We start from the raw sequence: 24,330 nt of genomic DNA, 5'->3' as shown, positions 1-24,330 counted from the left end.
GTATTGTACAACCCATCTCCAACAAATGTTTCATCTTGCAAAAGTGAAGCTCCATACCCACTGCAGTAAGAAGTCTCATAGCATTTTCCATCACTTATTTATTTATACATATCTTATATAACTGGTTTGATTACGTTCCTGAAGGTCATAGATTAGACAGGTCTTTATATCCCTTCTGGAGTCTCTCACCTTGTTGGTGTGAGATGCTTGATGAGAAAATTTTCACTGAGATGTAAAAGTTCACAGTTTCAGAGCCATCCAAATGAACCTGTGGCTACATTCTTGCCTCACTTGTTTCTAATTTCAGCCAGTCTCTGGTGCTCGCCCCAGCAGGAAGCATGTAAGTCACGTCTGCAGGATGAGCAAAGGCATGAAGCAGGCCCACACCTGGTGTGCTTCAGGTGGCTCAGGGAGGAAGCTGGAAAGAAAGATTTATGTAGAGGAATGGTTATGCCAGGTGATTAAGGACCTCAACTTTCAGGCTCAGGATTTCAGACCTTTATCTTGTAGGCATAAGATTTGGATTGCAGTATCATGGTGAAGGTAGTGCTTTAGGAGAATTAGTCTGCATTATGGTGGGTGGGTTAGAGTAGAGAAGGGAGGTGTTAGAGAGGAAGGTTGTATGAGAGCTAATGCAATACACGGAAGGCACTAAAGGACAGTTGATAAATGGGGTAGAATGAGTCAATCATATGTGACCATGATAATGGCCAAAAGGTTTGATGGAGGTTGAGGTATGATTGGATGATTCTTCAGGGCAGGTTTTTACTGTGGGTAATTGTCACTTACTAAAGTAAAGCCTTCTGAAGAAAGAAAGAAATGGCTTGGGGAGTTGTGATGTGATAAAAGTAGGTTTGGATATTTTGATTACTTGAAAAGAGAGGAAATGTTAATCTGGCAGAGTTTCAGGAGATGAAGCTTGGGGCTAGAGGTAATTGGGGGCCATCACAAGCAAGAACTGAGGCTGAGAGAACAGATGAAATGGGAATGACATAAATAGGGTAGTCCAAAGACCAAGTTTTGGAAATGCCATAATTAGGATATGGAAGGAAGAAAAAGAATGTGGGACATGAAAACAGAGCAGTGAAAGCATAACATTATGGAGGCCAGACAAGCCTTTCAGGAAGGTGTTGATGAAGTATACCTATAATTCACTTAGGGCTGTGGTGTTCTAGGCCCTTGAAAATACACATTGTTTCATTTAACCTACACTCAAAGGTCAAGGCACAAAAAAGCAATAACAAACCCAACAAATCTGACAACTACTGGATCACTGATCTGGAGAAGCAAGGAGAACAGAGTCCAGACTTCATGGAGGCAAAAATGAACATTGTGGAAGGAGAGGCCAGACCCTGAGAGAAGTCTGGTTGCTTCATCTCTGGAAGGAGAGAAACAGCAGGGGCAGGCAAAGGTTGTACGTTTTTTTTTTTTTTTACTTTTTGGTTTTTCACTTTTCAGGACAGGGGAAATTTGGGGCATATTTGAAGGCAGAAGGAAGTGAAGGTACTAGAAATGGAGGGAAAAAAATCAAAATAAGTAGGGATATGAGGAGGGATAGCCTTGGACAGGCCCAGGGCCCTTTTTTCCAAAACTGGAGAAAAGCATTGGAACATTTACCTGTGGCAGCCTCTTTTGAGATGGAGCGGGGAGCTGTGGAGCAGAGGAAGCAGGGTCTGCAGAGCCCATGCTGGGGGAATCAGGGCTTAGAGAAGAATGGAAGAGGTTTGATCTGGCTGCCAGGGACTCTGCATTGGGAGTCAGCCAAAGAGAACTGGGAAAACTCCTTCCTCCTTAATCGAAAGTATTAGAGAAAATAAGGCTGTGAATCAGGCAAATGAACTTCTCAAAATTGATACTCCAAAGAGTTCCAGTTTGGGTAATGTTAGAACAACAGTGGATTACAATTCTGTGATGACTGGATCATGATAGCATAAATCTCTTATCATCCGTCTGAAATGGATCAATTGGCCAGAGATTTAGGCAAGTGTTGTCTGCACAGTCTGTTTTTGATGCTATGGTATTGCAAATTAGACAAATAGAATAAAGTAGAATCAGATTGAAAAATCCGGGCTGGGGGAATAAAAAGCTTACTGGGGAAGGAAGTTTGATTCCATTCATTGAGGAGGTTAGTCTTGGTTCTTCAGAGTTCCACAGTTAATCATAAAGAAGGCTAACATGGAATTGAAGTGAACCTGACTGGGCAAAACAATTTGCAAATCCCACCTCTGTTTTCTGTTGGGGTCAGGCATCTGTCTCACAGATGAATTTACAGATCTCAAGTAATACATTTGAATTTAAGTACAAGCACTACAGTCATATACACCTGACTTTTTGGTTACCTATTGTTTCAGATTAGCCCTATCTCCACTACTTAAGTAGAGTTTCTTATGTGTTTATAACCACTTAATACTACTGGCAAAGTCCTGAAGATGAGCATAACCTCTGAAATATGGGCAAGTAGAAGACAAAGGGACTTTTTCAAAGCCACCCAGCAAAAAATCTGGGAGGGCCCTCTAAAGCTCCTGGGTCGGCATACATTAACAAACATTGCCACGTATACAACTGCCAAAGGCTTTGGTACCCAAGTCGTGGTGAATTAATTTCATAAAAGAAGAAAATTCAGCTGGGAAGCTTGAGGTTTTGCGTACTCTCCTGGCATCAAGAAAACCTTCCTGCATATAATAGGACATGCTGGCCAATTTCGGTAAGTTTCTGCTGTCCTAGCACCACATTAGGTATTTCTGTTGTTTTAGCAATGTTCACAGCCACACACAGGCTATTGTGTGAGTCTACTGTGTATGCCATTACATAGCGGTGACTTGATTAAAAGAAATTCCAATATGTCTATGACAATCTTTTTTTTTTTTTAAATGACAATCTTTTGACTTTTGCATTTAGTAAGGACTCTGAGGAAGCCATACCTCTTGGCATCAGTCTATCCAGTGAGATAGACTATCCACTGAGATAATTTATTCACAGTATTGGAAATCTGTCTTCTGAGAAGAGTCCCCAGTTTGGAAATCTGTCAGGAGTGGTCTCAAATGTGTGACACACTTGAAAATCAACTCAGGATGTACTCAATAGGCAATGGAAGCTTACAGGAAAAGAGAGGAGAATCTATAGAATTCTATAATTTTAACTTCTTTTCTTATATTATCCCAAATGGGTTCCCTCATCTAGCTCTAGGTTTCTAGGTTGTGATGAGCACAAATACTTATCTACATACAAGTGGACCTTGCTGAAACTACTCATGTTAAAGGCTGTTGCACAGTCAACTTTGTTCATTTTTAAAAAATTTAGTTTGAGAGAGGAGCATGGGGGGGGGGGGGATGGGGAGAGGGCGGGGCGGGTGAGGAGGGCCAGAGAGGGAGAGAGAGAATCCCAAGCAGGTTCCATGTTGCCAACATGGAGCCCCATGCAGGGCTCGATCTCACAACTTTGAGATCATGACCTGAGCTAAAATCAAGAGTTGGATGCTTAACTGATTAAGCCACCCAGGTGCCCAAGCTTTGTTGTTTTTAATATCAGTATGCCACTTGGCACTCTGTGGCTCAAAGAATGTCAGTAGCTGAAATGCTGTGGCATATACTTGACATTACTGTCAAGAACAAATGTTGGCAGTTTCAGTAGGTTTACTTAATCCAAGTCATTGCAACAAGTCAACTGCTGAATATCTCATCAATGGTTCCCAAGCTGCAGCACTACTGACAGCTCATTATGCACTAAGACAACATTTTATTTATGATTGTTGCTCTAAAGATGCGGTCAGCAAACTATAGCCTGCATGTCAAATTTGGCCTGCTTTTTTAATTTTTATTTTGAAATAATGACAGATTCACAGGAAGTTACAAAGAAAATGTAGAGAGGCCCTCTATACTCTTTACCCACTTTCCTCGATGGTTCTTACATAACATACAACACCAGAACCAGGAAACTGACATTGGTACGACATGTATGTATATAGTTCTATGTGACTGTACCACATAACCAAGGTAGCCAAGATAGACTATGACATCACCACAAAGATGACCCTTGTGCTACCCCTCGATGGTCACACACACTACTCCCTGCCCCCACCATCCCAAACTCTTGATAACCACTAATTTGTTTGCATCTCTATTTTGTATTTTCAAAAATGGTAAATGGAATCACACAATATGTGACATGTTGAGACTGGCTTCTTTCACTCAGCATAATGCCTTTGAGATCCTCCCCAGCTGTTACAAATTGGGTCAATTGTTCCTACCCTTTCATTGCTGAGTACTAGTCTAATGCATGGATAGAATACAGTTAGCCATTCCTCTATTAGAGGACATTGTGGTGGATTCCAGTTTTTGGCTTCTATGAGTAAAGCTGTTCTCAACTGTTGTATACGGGTTTTTACATGAACATGTTTCTCACTTTCACACCAGGTGTGCGGGTGCTGGGTCATATGGTAAGTGGATGCATGGTTTTTAGCTTCTATGAGTAAAGCTGTTCTCAACTGTTGTGTACAGGTTTTTACATGGACATGTTTCTCACTTTCACACCAGGTGTGCGGGTGCTGGGTCATATGGTAAGTGGATGCATGGTTTTAATACCCAACTATTTTCCACCGTGGCTGTGCCATCATCTATTCCAACCAGCGGTGCATGAGTGACCCATTTCTCTTCCTCCTTGCAAGCATTTGGCGTTGATGTTATTTATTTTAGCCACTTTTATAGGTATGTAGTGTGTCCTATTGTGATTTCAATTTGCATTTCCTGGTGGAGTAATGTGGAACTTTTCATATGCTTATATATTAGCCATGTATCTTTTTTCGTCTGTGGTAAATATTTATTATCTTTCTCATATTTAAAAATGTTAAAATACCATTTTGAACATGAGTGATTCTAGTTTTATTTTTATTTAATTTTCTAATTTACATCCAGTGAGTTCGCATATAGTGCAACAATGATTTCAAGATTAGATTCCTTAATGCCCCTTACCCATTTAGCCCATCCCTCCTCCCACAACCCCGCCAGTAACCCTCTGTTTGTTCTCCATATTTAAGAGTCTCTTATGGTTTGTCCCCTTCCCTGTTTTTCTATTATTTTTGCTTCCCTTCCCTTATGTTCATCTGTTTTGTATCTTAAAGCCCTCATATGAGTGAAATCATATGATATTTGCCTTTCTCTGACTAATTTCACTTAGCATAATACCCTCTAGTTCCATCCACGTAGTTGCCAACAGCAAGATTTCATTGTTTTTGACTGCCGACAGATACACACACACACACACACACACACACACACACACCCCACATCTTTATCCATTCATCCATCGATGGACATTTGGGCTCTTTCCATACTTTGGCTATTGTTGATAGTGCTGCTATAAACATTGGGGTGCATGTGTCCCTTCGAAATAGCACACCTGTATACCTTGGATAAATACCTAGTACTGCAATTGCTGGGTCGTAAGGTAGTTCTATTTTTAATTGTTTGAGGAACTTCCATACTGTTTTCCAGAGTGGCTGTACCAGTTTGCATTCCCACCAGCAGTGCAAAAGAGACCCTCTTTCTCTGTTTCCTTGCCAACATCTGTTGTTGCCTGAGTTGTTCATGTTAGCCATTCTGACAGGTGTGAGGTGATATCTCCTTGTGGTTTTAATTTGTATTTCCCTGATGATGAGTGACGTTGAGCATTTTTTCATGTGTTGGTTGGCCATCTGGATGTCTTCTTTGGAGAAGTGTCTATTCATGTCTTTTGCCCATTTCTTCCCTGGATTATTTGTTTTTTGGGTGTTGAGTTTGATAAGTTCTTTATAGATTTTGGATACTAACGCCTTATCTGATATGTTGTTTGCAAATAACTTCTCCCATTCTGTCGGTTGCCTTTTAGTTTTGCTGATTGTTTGCTTCGCTGTGCAGAAGTTTTCTTTTGATGACGTCCCAATAGTTCCATTTTTGCTTTTGTTTCTCTTGCCTCCAGAGACGTGTTGAGTAAGAAGTTGCTGCGGCCAAGGTCAAAGAGGTTTTGGCCTGCTTTCTCCTCAAGGATTTTGATGGCTTCCTGTCTTAGGTTTAGGTCTTTCATCCATTTTGAGTTGATTTTTGTGTATGGTGTAAGAAAGTGATCCAGGTCCATTTTTCTGCATGTTGCCGTCCGGTTTTCCCAGCATCAATTGCTGAAGAGACTGTCTTTATTCCATTGGATATTGTTTCCTGCTTTGCCAAAGATTAGTTGGCCATACATTTGGGGTCCATTTCTGGGTTCTCTATTCTGTTCCACTGATCAGAGTGTCTGTTTTTGTGCCAGTACCATACTGTCTGGATGATTACAGCTTTGTAATACAGCTTGAAGTCCGGGATTGTTGATGCCTCCTGCTTTGGTTTTTTTTTTTTTTTCCAAGATTGCTTTGGCTATTTGGGGTCTTTTCTGGTTCCATACAAATTTTAGGTTTGTTTGTTCTAGCTCTGTGAAGAATGCTGGTGTTATTTTGATAGGTATTGCATGGAATATGTAGACTGCTTTGGGTAGTATTGACATTTTAACCATATTTGTTCTTCCTATCCAGGAGCATGGGATATTTTTCCTTTTTTTGTGTGTCTTCTATTTCTTTCATAAGCTTTCTATAGTTTTCAGTGTATAAATTTTTCACCTCTTTGGTTAGATTTATTCCTAGGTATTTTATGGGTTTTGGTGCAACTGTAAATGGGATCAATTCTTTGATTTCTCTTTCTGTTGCTTCATTATTGGTGTATAGGAATGCAACCAATTTCTGTGCACTGATTTTATATCCTGGTCATGTTACTGAATTCATGGATCAGTTCTAGCAGCTTGTTTGTTTGTTTGTTCGTTTGTTTATTTTGGTGGAATCTTTTGGGTTTTCCATATAGAGTATCATGTCATCTGCGAAGAGTTAAAGTTTGACCTCCTCCTGGCTGATTTGGATGCCTTTTATTGCTTTGTGCTGTCTGATTGCTGAGGCTAAGACTTCCAATACTGTGTTGAATAACAGTGGTGACAGTGGACAGCCCTGTATTGTTTCTGACCTTAGGGGGAAAGCTCTCAGTTTCTCCCATTGAGGATGATATCAGCGGCGGTTCTTTCATATATGGCTTTTCTGATCTCGAGGTATGCTCCTTCTATCCCTACTTTCTTGAGGGTTTTTATCAAGAAAGGATGCTGTATTTTGTCAAATGCTTTCTCTACATCTATGAAGAGGATCATGTAGTTCTTGTCCTTTGTTTTATTGACGTGAAGAATTACATTGATTGTTTTTGCGGATATTGAACCAGCCCTGCATCCCGGGTATAAATCCCACTTGGTCGTGGTGAATAATTTTTTTAATGTATTGTTGGATCCGGTTCGCTAATACCTTGTTGAGGACTTTTTGCCTCCATGTTCGTCAGGGAAATCGGCCTAGAGTTCTTCTTAGTGGGGTTTTTGTCTGGTTTTGGAATCAAGGTAATGCTGGCTTCATAGAAAGAGTTTGGAAGTTTTCCTTCCATTTCTATTTTTGGGAACAGCTTCAAGAGAATAGGTGTTAACTCTTGCTTAAATGTTTGGTAGAATTCCCCCGGAGAGCCATCTGGCCCTGGACTCTTGGTTTTTGGCAGGCTTTTGATTACTAATTCGATTTCCTTACTAGTTATGGGCCTGTTAAAATTTTCTACTTCTTCCTGTTTCAGTTTTGGTAGTTTATATGTTTCTAGGAATTTGTCCATTTCTTCCAGGTTGCCCATTTTATTGGCATATAATTGCTCATAATATTCTCTTATTATTGTTTTTATTTCTGCTGTGTTGGAGGTGATCTCTCATCTTTCATTCTTGATTTTATTTGTTTGGGTCCTTTCCTTTTTCTGTTTGATCAGACCTGCCAGGGGTTTATCAATTTTGTTAGTTCTGTCAAAGAACCAGCTTCTGGTTTCATTGATCTGTTCTACTGGGTTTTTTTGGGTTCGATAGCATGGATTTCTGCCCTAATCTTTACTATTTCCTGTCTTCTGCTGGTTTGGGGTTTTATTTTGCTGTTCTTTTTCCAGCTCCTTAAGGTGTAAGGTTAGGCTGTGTATCAGAGACCTTCCTTACCTCTTTAGGAAGGCCTGGATTGCTATATACTTCCCTCCTATGACCCCCTTTGCTGTGTCCTGGAGGTTGTGGGCTGTGGTGTTATCATTATCATTGGCTTCCATGTACTTTTTAATTTACCCTTTAACTTCTTGCTTAGCCCACTCATTCTTCAGTAGGATGTTCTTTCGTCTCCAAGTATTTGTTATCTTTCCAAGATTTTTGTTGTTGATTACGAGTTTCATGGTGTTGTGGTCTGAAAATATGCATGGTATGATCTCGACTTTTTTGTACTTGTTGAGGGCTGATTTGTGTCCCAGTATGTGATGTATTCTGGAGAACGTTCCATGTGCACTGAAGAAGAATGTATATTCCACTGCTTTAGGATGCAATGTTTTGACTATCTCTGTTAAGTCCATCGGGTCCAGGGTGTCATTCAAAGCCATTGTTTCCTTGTTGAGTTTGTGTTTAGATGATCTGTCCATTGTTGTCAGTGGGGTGTTGAAGTCCCCTACTATTATGGTATTGTTATCAATGAGTTTCTTTATGTTTGTGGCTAATTGATTTATCTATTTGGGTGCTCTCACATTTGGAGCATACATGTTTACAATTGTCAGGTCTTCTTGGTGGGTAGACCCCTTAATTATGATATAATGCCCTTTTTCATCTCTTGTTACAGTCTTTATTTTAAAGTCTAGATTGTCTGATATAAGTATGGCTACTCTAGCTTTCTTTTGGTGACCGTTAGCATGATAGAGGGTTCTCCATCCCCTTACTTTCAGTCTGAAGGTGTCGTTAGGTCTAAAGTGGGTCTCTTGTAAACAGCACATATAGATGGATCTCGTTTTCTTATCCATTCTGTTACCCTATGTCTTTTGATTGGAGCATTTAGTCCTTTGACGTTTAGAGTGAGTACTGAAAGATATGAATTTATTGCCATTATGTTTCTTGTAGAGTTGGAGTGTCTGGTGGTGTTCTCTGGTCCTTTCTGGGACCTTTGTAGTTTTTGGTCTCTCTCTCTCTCTCTTTTCTCTTCGACTTTTATCCCCTCAGAAACTCCCCCTAAAAATTTCTTGCAGGGCTGATTTAGTGGTCCCAAGCTCCTTTAATATTTGTTTGTGTGGGAAACTTTTAATCTCTCCCTCCATTTTGAATGACAGCCTTGCTGGATAAAGAATTCTTGGCTGCATATTTTTCAGATTCAGCACATTGAATATATATCCTGCCACTCCTTTCTGGCCTGCCAAGTTTCTGTGGCTAGGTCTGCTGCAGACCTACCTGATCTGTCTTCCCTTGTAGGTTAAGGACTTTTTTTCCCCCTTGCTGCTTTCATGATCCTTTCCTTGCTTGAGTATTTTGTGAATTTGACTATGATATGCCTTGCTGATGGTTGGTGTTTGTTGAATCTTACAGGAGTCCTCTGTGCTTCCTGGATTTTGATGTCTGTGTCTTTCCCCAGGTTAGGGAAGTTTTCTGCTGTGATTTGCTCATGTAACCCTTCTACCCCTCTTTCTCTCTCTTCATCTTCTGGGACCTCCTATGATTCTGATGTTGTTCCTATTTAATGAGTCACTGATCTCTAATACTTAAATCATGCGCTTTTGCCTTAGTCTCCCTCTTTTTTTCTGCTTCATTATTCTCCATAAGTTTGTCCTCTGTATCACTGATGCGCTGTTCTGCTTCATCCATCCTTGCTGCCGTGGCATCCACTCGAGATTTCAGCTCAGTTATGGCATTTTTTATTTCATCCTGACTAGCTTTTCCTTCTTTTATCTCCACGGAAAGGGATTCTAATCTATTTTTGACCCCAGCTGGTATTCTTATTATTGTGATTGTAAATTCTGGTTCAGACTTCTTGCTTGTATCCGTGTTGAGTAAGTCCCTGGCTGTTGTTTCTTCCTGCTCCTGCTTTTGGGGTGAATTCCTTTGTTTTGTCATTTTGAAGGAAGAAAAGGAATTAATAAGGTAAAAAAAAAACAGTGAAATTAAAAAATAAGAAATGACACACACACACACACACGCACATGCACACACATATCAAATAAATTATGCTAGATCATTGGTGTGTTTTGGTCTGGTTATTGAAAGGAGGTTGAAAGATAGAGAAAAGGAGGGGGGAGGGAGGAAAACGTTTGAATTTTTGAGAAAATGAATACAATGAAATAAAATGAAATGATGGAAGTAAAATAAAATTTGAAAAATGTACAAAAACCCAAAAAATATAGTAGAAAAAATATTTTAATAAGGATTGAAAATGAAAATAATTTTTTTCCCTTTCTGTATTGAAGAAAAAGAAAAGAAACAGAAAAGAAAATAAAGAAAATTGAATAGATGGACCAGCAAACAGACTGAAATACGATTGACATTACATCGTTTTCCCCTAGAAGTCAAACTGTGAAGCACTTCATAGTCCGTAAAGTAAGCAGGCAGAGAGATTTGTGGTGTTCCTGAAGAGTGTGGTTGGCCCAGTTGGGTGGGGTTAGTGCAACAGCTCCGTTCCCCACTAGATGGCACTGCTTAGCTTGCTGGGGTATATTGTTGTGGCGCTTGTAGGTGTGTATGCGCATGCGCGGGAGGGGTGACAATGGCCTCACACAGGTACCCAGTCTCTAGAATTGGAACTCTCTGCTCTCCCTGATCCGCAATCGTGTACCCGTCCTTTGTCTCTGGCTTCTCCACTTTACCACTTTCTCTCCAGCTGCTTTTGGGGGGGGGGGGGGAGTAGTTTTCCTGTCTCTGTCCTGTCTCCACATGCAAAAACAGCTCCCTGCCCTCTGCGGCTTCTCCCTTCCCCAGTTCACCTCTCTGCACCACGTACCTGCTGAGTTCTGTGGTTCAGGTTGTGCAGATTGTTGTGTTAATCCTCAGATCAGTTTTCTAGGTGTGCAGGATGGTTTAGTGTTGATCTGGCTGTATTTCATGGACGCGAGATGCAAAGAAAACTTCCATGCTGTTCCACCATCTTTGCTCCTGTCCCTGAGTATTATAGTTTTGATGTTGGAAGGGATGCGTGCCACTTCTAAGTAATAGTTTTTAGCTATTTTTGACTTTGTGTATAAGTTTTCGAATATATCATCTATAGCTTAAAGCACTATTTCCTGGGATTTGGTAGGAGTTTCTGCCGAGCAATTGAACCAAGTGCAGGCCTTACTGTGTACTGAGACCCCTCCACTAAGCCATTGCCTTTTTTTCAGGTTGAAGTAATATATCAAAGTATTTCCTGAAGGGGTACCTACTAATTTATTCATGTAAAATTGAGATATTTACTTCCTTGGTTACTTGGTTACTTCCTTACTTCCAAGCTAGCTGTACTCTCAATTATACCTCTTCTAACATAATTTCTATTTGACTTGCAGGGCCTGTTTGGCCTGTGTTAATTTTCTAATTCCAGCTAACTCACTTCAAATTGGAGAGGTCATCCCAATGAGTCACAAGGCCTCCATGGGTCAGGCATTCAGTTTCAACAAGGGCCTAGCAGCAGGTTGATAGGTGAATTTCTTTAAAATGGTTGTACTTAGTGGCTGCATCAGGCAGGTGGCAATGTTGTGCTGGGAAATGGTCTGCATACTTTCACAGGAGTGATCTTCCTTTCTCCTGCTGGGGTTTCTTTTATTGTTTCTGTTGGACCACTGGAGAGGAGACAGCTGGGCTAACCAGGGAGCAATTTACATGCCCCACTGTTACTTCTCTGGGTATGGCAGTCCTCGAATGGGAGAAATCCCAGTGACAATTATGAGACAGGTAATCGTAAGCATTAACCCATCAACTCCACATTTGGATTTGGAACCTGCAACATTACACTGAATCACCCATAAGGCCCCACTCATAAGGGAAGTCCTCCCTTCTCTGCTGTGGAGCTTGTGCAAACAGTGTAAAATATGTGTGAGTTGGGAGCTATAGCAGGTGGCATATGGGTGCAGGATCCTGCTATCCCCCTACCAAGAGAGTGGGAAACCTGAGGAGGTGGGAGAGGCTAACCTGTGGGGAAGAAACTGAACTGTTGGCTTTTTTCTCCTTTAGCCCCTCACTCCAGGGTCAGTGCTCCAACTAGCTCTCCCATGGCAGTGGTGATGCCTGTCAGCATACAGAGAGAACCAGGGCCCAGAGGCTCCTTTCTTCTCCACGTGCCACAATGTGTTTTACCCACATTGTGAGGGCCGCCTGCTCTACACTCTCAGGCAAGGCTTTGCATACACTTTTGCAGTTGAACAGTGTCACGACTGCTTGCAGCCCAACCAAACGAACCTTTAAAGTTTTTGGTCTACCTAAAGCTCTCAATCAAAAAGCAAATTTCTTATTGCTGACAGCATTTATTTTATGTTTGGGGGCTCCTTGACTCAGGAACTACAGCAATATAACCTTTCAGATAGGGTCACAGGAATTGCTGATTGCTTGTCATGAAAATGTTCCTTCCTCTGCCTGCCTGCAGGAATCACCAGCCATCAAGGTACCATTTGGGCAGCTTGTTTAATCCTAGCTTTTATGGTTAAGCCTTTAAACATTAGGTTAACTTCTGTTCAGTAGTAAGTAGGACAGAGGGAAGCCTTTCTCCCTCACCCCCCGTCACCTGGGTGAGAGCATTCACTACCAGGTAGATTCTGGTGAGTCTTAGATTCCCAAATCTGGCCCATGGTTCCTCTTCCAGAAAAATCATGTTTCTGTCAGCATTCCATCCCCATAGCCAAAATTGCCAGGTCTGGGATTTGATTTTACCCTATCAGTAAGAACCAGTCACAGTATCATGGCTGCTGACAGAAGACACAAGACTCCTGGGTCAGAGGTCAAGGATTTTATTTAGCATTCTTAACACAGCCTGCAGAATGAACATTAGCATGTTTGTTGCAGTTCCCATTGTCCCTAGATCCACACGGGCAATGCACTGGTCCCGGAGAGATGTCAAGCATGCAATTGAGAAACACAGGGTGAGGAATCCACTTTTACAGCAGGCCTGCTCCCTGTCCTCAAGGTTACTAACTACATACATCCTGAGAAATACCCAGGCAAAACTGTTGTCAGCCCTGTGGTCTTGGCCCACCCAGCAAAGTGTGTAGGTACAGAAGAGGTGCAACAGAACTGGACAGTCTTGTCTGACAGCTTTTCCAATATTGTGTTTGTTCTTTCGTGTATTTCTCTTTCATCCTCTCTGTAAGTGGACGCCCTGTGCAGGCTAGGCCCTTGGGCAATAGCTGGCTACAAAATGATGTGTAGCCTAATCAAGAATGTTTTCAAATTATAGTTTCAAAAACTGAAGAAGGATAAGTCCTTTAAAAGTGTGCCCACCACTCAGTATGTCAGCCACCTGTCAGTCCTAAGTGGGACATAGAGCTAAAGAAAACTTTTCTGGTCCATCTCTCTTTAAGAATTAGGACTACTGCCAGTTTCTAAAATAAGGACAGTCACATAATAGTCTGGAAACGGCCACTTGCATTTTTCTAGAAAGAAATCTATTCTGGTGAGAGGGTGATGACTGACAAGGCAGTAATATACCGTTGCTAAGGAGAAGACCCAATAATTATGCTGATGGTCCAAGGCTGACATAATATAACTCAGCCCAAGTGTAGAGCATGTGACAATTTTTTTTCTTAGAGTTTTTATTTCAGCCTTAAAAAGACTCCCAAAATTTGTTATTTAGATTCCAAGATTTTACTCTTCAGAGATATACTAACTGTAACTGTTTTAAAATTACAAAGCGAACTTCAGTTAAGTCTCAGCTTTTAATTCATGACAGGTAATAAGCAACAACATTTGAGAACTAAAAGGAGAAAATGAGATCGGTGGCTGCAATAAACAACATCTGAAGAATCATTCAGTAGATGGACATTAGTGATTAAGCTTCAGAGTCACACGATGAAAAACATAAATACATGACTAAGTAGTTATCCCTGGCAGACCCCACAAAGCCTGAAGTTCAGATGCAAAGGGCTGTTTTGGTAACTTAGAGGAGATAGAATAATACAATGATGGTGTTTCTATTCATTTGGCATAAACTCTTTTTCCTGTCCTAAGCAGTTTCACAAAACACCTTAAAATTCTATCTTTTCCTGTGTGTTTCTATTAGAGATTTCAAGGAAAAATCCTAACACTTTTCTCCTGAAAGTGATGAAAATAAAAGCACTGAAGTCACAATGTTTTAACACATTGTCATGCAGTGTTTCAGAGTTTATCTTTGGGGTATAAAATAGTGGGCTAGTGTAAAAAATATTATGCACTAATTAGTTACATGTAAGAACCAAATTAATCCCATTTTTTTGGAGAGAATTTAATTTGAAGAAAATCAACTTCCTGACTTGGTTAAAACAAAGTCTATAATGTAATGAGACAAAAGTGAAGTAGTTTAAGTAATAAATGTTTAATCAAAGAATTTTACATATTAACAGCATTCATTTGGCCAAACATCTACACGTTTGTAGAATCCTACTGTATATAAAGTGGGAATGTATCAAGTATAGACTATGAAAGTGCAAATAACAAGTCAAGGTTAGAGTAATTTTTTTTTTTTACATTATAAAATTAACTTGTTTACAAAATAGGCTTTGCCAAACTTTATTTCTGAACTGTAAAGTCAATGACTGTGTTGTTTTTAAAATATGTACCAAGGAAATACAAATTGAATAATGATCATTTTTCATGCTCAGGAGATAGCACAGAAACAAAGGGTACTGCACAAGGCGCAAGGAACCAGAACCCATCACATACACTGTCTTCACACAGAGCACTCTTTCTCACCTTATTGCAGCTTCGCAAGACGCCTCAATGTGATACAAAGACTCTTTCTATTGAAAAGTTACAACTCGGTCTAAAAACTGATTGGTGTTGATATTTTTAATCCAAAATAAATTTGTAAAAAAATCCTTTAATGGACTGTTTCAGTTGAATATACAGTAATACACTGTAGACAAAGTCAATATTTTCCCCAACTAATTTACTGGGGATTGATATCACTGTTTCTGAAGACCGGGGAAATAAAAGCTAATGTGGACCTTTGATATCCATGGCCTAGGAGCGATTCACACACAGTTTATTCTAAGGGAACCCGGGGAATATTAAGTACTCTAATAGAGTGTCCTAGCCATATGAATTCCAAGTACAAGAGTTTCAGAAACAGGTTTTGGAGGAAAAAAAAAATAAAAACCGTAATCACAACTCACATGTATATCCATACTAATGTTAACCTTTTACCCAGCCCAGGACTTGCCTGTACAAACTCAGTACTGAAATTTTGGTATCTGTAGATTTCTGGTAAGAATCTGGCAAAACATTAAATGGAGTGTTGCATATCTATTTTGTTTATGTTACGCTAGTTTTGATAATATGTAAGTAAAACAGCCATTCCAAGTTTACTCTAGTTTTAATTACACACTGTATCACTGTATCTTAATTACAACTAAGACCAGTATTTTCTTCACAGTAAGACACTGATAACTAGGAAGTTGATTTTTTTTCAACACTAAACAGTAATCACACAGCAAATGAGTATTGTGCAATAGAACAAACACATGTCAGCATTTGCTATTTAGGCAAACAAACCGATTGAACATTTAGTAGTTATATTTACTGTAAAGGCAAGGCCATGGGTGGTTTTATGGAGGTCTTTGCAATTCATAGCATAGTTACTTCAGAAGAGACACTGAAATTTCAATTACTCACTTATTTAACTGGCAACTATCCATTTAGTTAGGCAAAGGCACGGTAACATGTTGCGCAGGATGTTTTATTGAAATTTTTTAATAATTGTGGGATTTACTATAACTCATGAAAACTCCACTTTTTTTCTATTTTATAAAACACCATTAAAAGTAATTGCACCCATTAGTAATTAGAATGCACTGTAAAAGTGTGAAAACAAAGAACTATGATTGCACTTCCAATAAAGTGTCTCTTAAAATACAGCACCGCTGTTGCTAATCAACTGTATTTTAATATTAAAATAAACTGTTTTTAACAGCAGCATTAGGTTTAGTTAACTTAAGCTACAGGCTACATTTATTTAAATGCAGTCTCCATGGCAACAAAAGCCCATTATATTCCGGTACCAAGTGGCACCTTTAACTCCCGAGAAGGCTGAGACTACTCTGGAGCCCTCTAGGACACTGCACACCTAAACGCCTTGTTAGTGCATGAGTCAGTTTGGCACAAGTGGACTGGAAATAGACATGAAAAGAAATCTTTGATTCATGTGACTATTAAAACTACACTGTGGTAGACGTAGCACTAAAGAGATGCCTTGGATACCTCAATTCACACCGCTCAGACAAAAAGGAATAAAGTTATAGAAGAGCACAAAGAGATTGAGGAACAACATGTTATTAGATCTGTCCAAAATAACTTCTAAAATGAAGAAAACTTTTTTCTTTAAAACAGGAAAAAACCACCCAAGGATTAGGGAGTAAGCCTTTAATTTAAACATTCAATTTAAGTATCGCTGACTTTAGGCTAAACAGAGGACTGCATTTTCTCACAATGTGGAATCTAGCCTATTTATTCCATTTGTGTTTCTCTTACTCTTTTTTGTCAGCACAAAGGGGAAAAGCTATCCAATTAAATACAAAAGAAATTCCCTCTAAGGTAATCAGAAATGAAGCTACCATTCAAGGGAACTCCTTCGTATTCAATACTAATGTCAGTGGTTTATAATTGAGTTGGAATTAAGTGGATCAAGTCTCTACAAAGCATACTCCACTAGAATACCATCTGTACCTGTGATTCGTTTAGAGCCCAGAGGTGTGCAGTTCACACTAAATGTACTTGTTCAAGCCAGTCACTTGAGGTCTGAGGTGTTTGGCTTGAAGCATCTGAACCATCCCCATTGTTGGCTGCCTCATTACTACTAATGCCAGCTTGAGATGCTGCTTCCCCAGCCAGAATATTTTCTTCCAAAGGATTTTCTTCTTCTATTTGGGTTCCTCTACCTTCACTGACCACGGCATCTTCAAACACTGAATCTTCTGGTGGCACCAGCTCCACATCCCTCTTACCTTCTGATTCATCTTTGACACAGGGGAGCTGGGGATCTGCACTGATTTCTGTAACTGCTGGAGGAATCAGGGCGATACTCTGAGGATTCATGTCATGAAACCAAGCCATGATGTTGCCAAGAAGATTGTCATTGATGTTGGCATCCTGGCCAGCTGAGTCAGGGTCACTGGATGAGGGATAGAATTCACTTCTCGCCTCACTGAGAGGGTGTGAACTCAGAGTGTCAGTTGAAAATGGGCCACTCTCTGCTCCTAATCTCATGAGGCTGTCACCAAGTTCCAACAGCTCAGAGCTGCTCAGTGCAGCCCGAGGGCTATCTGTGTTCCTGGGGACTGAGTCTAGTCTGGAAGGTAAAGAGGTGCCTATCGCTCCTAAGGATGCTTCATTATTGAGGAAGTCTCTATTTTCCTCATCAATGGCCAGCCCGGATTCTTGCAATGACAATTGTATTGCAAGAAGTATATTGGGATCATCTTCATCCAAGGAACTCAGAGCCTGAGGCAACAGAAAGTTAAATCACTTTAAAATTTAAAAGGAAAAATTATTTAACCTAATGAAGTTTACCAACTATTCTTTCACCAGATAAATACTACCTCTATTTATACAGAATTATTGCTTTATCTACTCAAATCTTAATTTTTTCCTTGTCCATGCTAGCTAAAGAGAAAAAAAATTCCTTAAGATAACTGACATTTAGGAATCTTTTCCTGTAGTACATCTCTGAAACAAAGATTTTTAATGAAAGGAAGAAAAAGAGCAATAAAGTAAAAATAGGAAGTCAGGCTAAACAGAGAAAGAGCAAAAACAGGAACAATGAGGCTGCCCACAAAGGCTACCTGAAGAGAGTCCTGGTTTTCAGAGCGACTGGCAGGGGTGTAGTCACGCAGGGAAGAGCTGTGCAGCACGCTCATAGATGCAGAACTTACCACAGAGGCACCCGGCCTGCGGCCACTGCCACCATCTGGGATGTCTGTTTCAAAGCAAGTGGAACCAGAGACAATCCAGTCATACAAGACTTCACACATGTTTTTTGCACTTATTTTTTTAATTTTTATGTTAGCAAGCAGGGGAGAGGGGCAGAGGGACAGAGAGGGAGAATCTTAAGCAGATTCCACACTCAGCGCAGAGCCCAATGCGGGGCTCAATCCCACAACCATGGGATCATGAGCCAAAATCAAGAGTCGGAAGCTTGGGGTGCCTGGGTGGCTCAGTAGATTCAATGTCCAACTCTTGATCTCTGCTCAGATCATGATCTCACAATTTGTGGGTTTGAGCCCCATGGTGGTGGGCTCTGTGCTGACAGGGTGCAGCCTGCTTCAGATTCTCTGTCTTCCCCTCTCTGCGCCTACCAGGTGCATGCCCATGTGCTGTCTCTCTCAAAATATATAAATAAGCTTTAAAAAAAAAAAAAAGTCAGATGCTCAGTGGACTGAGCCATCCTGGCACCCTGACACATCTTTTTATTTCAGTCAATAATTTCTCTTTCAGTGCCGGTGAAAACCTGTGTTCACATGTTCACTTAATCTTTCAGAGATTCTCCTCCCTATATGTCTCATCAAAATATATCTAATATTACCACTTCAAACACGATTGCTCTTTACGTTTTTGTTTGCATTACATATGGTTCTATTCATAAATGCAAGTGCTACCACCACTCTTTTTTTCTTAAGCAATAACAAATAAAGGTATTTTAGTTTTCAAAGTTCTTAAAACTAAAGAATTTTGGAATTACAATAGCCTGAAGAACAAATCTTTAGGTTCATTGATCCTGATTTATTAAATATGATCTGCTGACATAAGAATTTGAAGATTTTCCATTAAGAATTTAACATTTAAAAGTTGACAATCAAAATAATTGATTTCTAGAGGCGCCTGGGTGGCTCAGTCGGTTAAGTGTCTGACTTTGGTTCAGGTCATGATCTCACAGTTTATGAGTTCAAGCCCTGCATAGGGCTCTGTGCTGACAGCTCAGAGCCTGGAGCCTGCCTCGGATTCTGTGTCTCCCTCTCTCTCCCTGCCCCGCCCCTGCTCACATACTCCTTCTCTCTCTCTCTCTCAAAAATAAACATTAAAAAATAAATTTTAAATGATTTATTTCAGAAATTTTCTTTTAAAGAATGTTAATGGGAGAAGTGAAGCTAAGAGGAAAATATTCCATGAACACAGTTAACAGTGATCAACAGCTACAATTTATTGAGTGCTCTCTAGGTGTTACTAGTGCTTAATTAAGGGTGTTATACACATTATCTCATTTAATGCTCACAATGAGCCCACAATGTGGCACTGTTTTTATTGCTTCTTAGAATGAGGAGACTAAATCTTAGAGAGGTTAAGTCAACTTGACTGAAGTCTTACACTGATACATAGAGATGGGGTCATGAACGCAGGTTCCAGCTAACTCCACAGCCCATGTTCTTTTTTTTTTTTTTTTTAATGTTTGTTTATTTTTGAAAGAGACAGTGAGTGAGCAAGTGCAAGTGGGAGAGGGGCAAAGAGAGAGGGAGACACAGAATCTGAAACAGGCTTCAGGCTCTGAGCTGTCAGTACAGAGCCCAATGTGGTACACAAACCCACGAGTTGTAAGATCATGATCTGAGCCAAAGTCGGATGCTTAACCAACTGAGCCACCCAGACGCCACTCCACCGCCCATGTTCTTAACCTCTCTGGTTTTACGTATCCTGTGACATTCAAAGCATCTGCATATTGATTATATATCTACACTACAAACTATTTCACAAACATTTAAATTTGCCAGTTTTAAGAATAAATTCAAGAGAACTAAAAAGACTAAAACCGAGCCAACTTAAGAGCTTACCTAAAGTGCTTTCACTTGGCTCATCAGGGTCTGGAGGGTTACTGAGCAGACTGTGCACATCTCCTCGACGGCGTTGTTGTCTGTGCCTCCTCCGATACTGAAATTCAGCATATTCCTGCATAAACCAAAGGTTATAAAATACAGAAGAGCATGCAATTTTTTTAATGCAAATAAAACACACACTTTTTTTCCAGGAAAAAAAAAAGTGTGATTTTATATACATATAAAGTCACTTGGCATTAACGAAAGAAACTTCAGGTTTTGCCATGCCAAGGAAACAGAAAAGGTAAAATGGAAAAAGAAAAATTTTAAATAGTCATTACAACTGCCTGGATAAATTGGGAATACTTGCAAGCTCCAATGCCAGGGCAGAACTGAGCCTTTTTCATATGCCTGGGTCTTGTTACATAATGTTTAACACCATAACGATTTTGCTAATATACGTTAGGCTTTTATTAATATAAGCTAGGCTCTTGGAGGTCTGGTTTTTAAAAAGTCACTGTGATATATGCAACAGAAAGGGGAAAAAAAAGAGTGTACACTACCAATTGCTTATCAGACTATGAGATTTTGTATTCCTTGGGACTACAACATATCATACAAGTTAAATGATTAAAAGAAAAATGTGAAATTAGCTTTAAAATAAGATGTTGGCTTCCTTCCTATATTAGTTAATATGTGGGGCTATCTACAACACAGGCAGAGGGCATATGGGAAGGATGAAGGTATGGGTGGAGGCAGAACCTGGGACCACCTGCTACTACCTGGGTATACACATACTTTTCCAGGTTTTAGTGATGGAAGAGATTAGAAGACAGGCCAGTCAGTGTGCATGACACTAGCACAGATAGGCTGATTTTGAGAATCATTATAGAATCTTTCAGTGATAAACACAAATATACTCAGGTTTATGATCATCCTGGTTACCCTAGGATATTCAATATGTTTATGTTGTGAAAGTACTAGAATAAAAACAAAGACAAGTTTTTACATCATAAATAATACTTTCACATCACACTACTCTGGTTAAATTTATTTAAACTCCATTTATGTAAACAAGCAGTTGGAGTCCAATATGAAATGGGAGGCATCCTACCAGGTTAGAAACCAAGAAAGATCCTACAGGTTCTCAGAGGGATTATTTAGGTTCTTTAAAATTTACTGCTGAGCTGTGGTATGAGTTCTTCCTTTGCTGGAGGCCCATGATCCCAAACTGGATAACTATTATGTGTCATCATGGTTCACTAGACCACTGAGGAACACTGCATTTCTTAGCCAAAGATGGCATGAAAATTTTATTTCAGTTCAAGGTTTATATTTAAGGACAATTTGCTTCCTTTGTACACTTGAATACAGTACAAAAAGTTATTCTGAATTAATAGTAAACTATTAGTTTGGTTACTATTACTATTACTAACCACATAATACACATATTTCCAATTTAAGAAAACTAAAATTTGGGTTAAAAACAACCATAAAAGAGGGGTGCCTGGGTGGCTCAGTCGGTTAAGCATCGACTTCGGCTCAGGTCATGATCTCACAGTTCGTGGGTTGGAGCCCCGTGTCAGACTCTGTGCTGTCAGCTCAGAGCCCGGAGCCTGCTTCAGATTCTGTGTGTCCCTCTCTCTCAAAAATAAATAAAACATGAAAAAAAAATTTTTAAAAACAACCATAAAAGAAACTTGTTATAATTACTCTGGTGGTAAACCCAACAGCATTCTCTCATGATGCAATAGGCTTAAAAAAACTGATCTCATAAAATTAAACCTATCTGAAAATTTCTAAGAATTCCTAGATTTTTATGTAAGCATATGAAAAAGCTTTAGTTGTGGTACTCCAAAAGGTTGAAGAGTGTTAAGGTTACAGACAAGACTGAGAAATTTTAAGATTTATAGGAGAAAAAGCTGCTAGGAGCTTTTTGTTGAGCACTAGTTTATTGAGCACCAAATTTATCAGTGACTTAAAGAGATGCTTTAATCCTTCTAGAACTTCCATGGGGTAGATGCTGTCATCCATATTTTACAGATGAGAAATTAAGGAAGAATGGGGAGCCTAAAGTGTAATAAGTTCCAGAGCTAGACCTTGAATTCAGGTGTCCCTCAGACTTTAACACTATGCTCTTTCCTCTGGGCTCCACTGCCTTTAAAGTGGTACAAAATACTTATGATTGTCACTGACTCAATTTAATTAAAAAAGGAGAAAGATGGAATTAACTTGACTGAAAAAATATAAATTCAACCTAAAAGTCTATTGAAGTTTGGTAACACTAATTTTTTTTTTCCAAAGTATATATGAAGGCAAAGAGTTAATTTTTAAAGATATTATTTTGGCAGTTACTCGATAGTCAGAATTTTAGAGTTTCACACTGTAGAGTAATTCTTTAGACTTGCAATAAGGTTTACATAAAAGCTTGGTGTTTCAATGTGTCAAAGACTTTAAAGAAAAATAAAAGTAGTTAAAAAATTCTTATAAAACTTATGAACACATAAAAATAAATTTAAGAAGGAAATGTTACTTATACTTTCATAATTCTCAATCTCTGGAGAACAAGAGCTCGATAATTTTATTCATAAATATTCACATGTGAGGTAGCAAGCTTTCCTGTTTTTTACAAAATGAATCTGTGTCAGTCACATTAGTAGGTCCTCAATATTCAAGGACAAATATTTAGGATTCCTAAAGTTACTGTCAGAGATAGAAGCTACAAGAGATGTGTACATGACTATGAGTACACTGGTAAAGGTTTTATTTTTGCTCAAATAAAGCTAAATTGTTTTCTACCTTGAAATACTGAAATCTTTAGTACTCTTTTTTTCATAACTGAAGCTTGTTTTTCATGCTTTTAGGTAGAAATTTTCCATAACATCCTCAAAGTTGTAATAGAATAATAAGCATAGCATAGAAAAAGGTTCATAATTTATTTTATAACAGTTTCAGTAATATATTAAAGTCTTTATGCAATTTAAGTGAATTAAAAATTTTCCATATCAGAGCTCAAAGCACAAATTGTTTTCTCAAGTCAGTATTTTCTTAGATATATCTACCAATACAACAGGCCACAAGGTGATTGCAAGTATCCTCAGTAGCTGAAAAGACAAAGTATCTGTTTTAAATAATCCACAGTCATTTCTAGATAATTTCATTCTCCTTCAGTTGAAGACAACAAATGGGCTATAAATTATAAAGTTTCACTGTTTGTCCTGCTCCCTTCTAAGAACTAAGTTAAAAGGTTATTGTAACATAAACACCAGATAGCATACTGTTTTAGAGAATAAGGAAGGAGAGACAGAAGTAGAGATAACTGCTAAAACCATTTAAAATCAGACTCAACAGGAACAGTGGCAATTTAAATCTCAGAAAATAGCAATGTGATTAAGATTTTCACTCTAATTTGTGGGAATTGCTACTTGTAGTGTTAGTATTTTAGACTGCATTTTATTTATTTACTTTTAAAGATTTTATTTTTAGGCAATATCTACACTCAACGCAGGGCTTGAACTCATGACCCCGAGACCAAGAACTAATAAAGTTCTTGGTGACTGAGCCAGTCAGGCACCCCCTAGACTATTTGTATCTTAAAATCTATCAATAACAACTAAAACAAAACAAAACAAAACAAAAACCAAAAAAAATCAAGACAAAAAAAACCAAGAAGAGGGTGAAAATCTTAAAGAGCAGAAAGCAATTAAGCAAAGCATTTTTTCTGCATAAACATTATTAATGTCAAGTTTCCACCTTAGAAACTGATTTATAAATCAATTCAATCAGGTTGCTGCAGTAACTTAAAAAAATAGACTGTGCAGGTTTTTCATAGATTCAGACTGAAACAAGATTATGACAAAAATGCATTTCTAATAAATAAAATTTATACTCATTAACCAATTTGAAAATACACTCCAAAATATATGCTATATGTTAGCCTTAATTGTGACTGTTCAGTAATTACAAATAATAAAAAGGGGGATGCATTTAACAATGTGATGATAATCCAATACCACAAATGGCTAAATGCAGGCTCTGCTGAGGCATTTTTATTATATAAGAAAGAGAAAACATTGCCAACGATCTCAGTAGGATTTAGAATAGATAAGGGTGGAAATGCAAGCAAGATATCACTAAGGAAAAATATAATTAAAAAACGAAACAAAACCCCCGCAAAACAATTACCTCAGGTGATGCAAATCCTAAATATTCCCAATCCCATGTTCCACCAGCAAAGCTACAAAGAAATTGGACATACCATTTGATTTATTATCAGCACTACAAAGTATGAACAATCAGACCCTTGCCCATTGAACATTATTTTTAATTCCTCTGCTTGCAACTTGCTTAACCAAAGTACACCAACTACTGAATATAATTAAAATTATCTTTCAATTATTTCTTTCAAATTCTAATTGTGTAAAATAGTATAAAAATAAAAATCATCATGTTATAACAGTATTTTATGATTGCTTCTATTTTTATGTGTTTATGTAAAAATAGGGTCAAAGGAATTTCTAAT

The 24,330-nt window shown here is 38.8% G+C and overlaps 1 protein-coding gene across 2 annotated transcripts in view; it reads right to left on the bottom strand.

Moving 5' to 3' along the window:
* Positions 1–14,364: 14,364 nt before the first annotated feature.
* The window catches only part of ANKIB1 (ankyrin repeat and IBR domain containing 1), a 146,727-nt gene continuing 136,761 nt past the window's right edge, over positions 14,365–24,330 (bottom strand). The window contains exons 17-20 of one of the 2 annotated variants that reach the window (XM_043588833.1): positions 23,994–24,045; positions 19,827–19,941; positions 17,847–17,980; positions 14,365–17,505 (exon numbers count right to left, since the gene is read on the bottom strand). In XM_043588833.1, the coding sequence (XP_043444768.1) occupies positions 16,765–17,505; positions 17,847–17,980; positions 19,827–19,941; positions 23,994–24,045 (1,042 nt within the window). In that variant the 3' untranslated portion in view covers positions 14,365–16,764. The remainder of the gene's footprint in view (positions 17,506–17,846; positions 17,981–19,826; positions 19,942–23,993; positions 24,046–24,330) is intronic. The other variant, XM_043588834.1, reaches the window with a different exon arrangement.

The sequence above is a fragment of the Prionailurus bengalensis genome, chromosome A2 (assembly GCF_016509475.1).
Source record: "Prionailurus bengalensis isolate Pbe53 chromosome A2, Fcat_Pben_1.1_paternal_pri, whole genome shotgun sequence".
Classification (NCBI taxonomy): Eukaryota; Metazoa; Chordata; class Mammalia; order Carnivora; family Felidae; genus Prionailurus; species Prionailurus bengalensis.
This window is presented reverse-complemented; position numbering and strand designations above follow the sequence as displayed.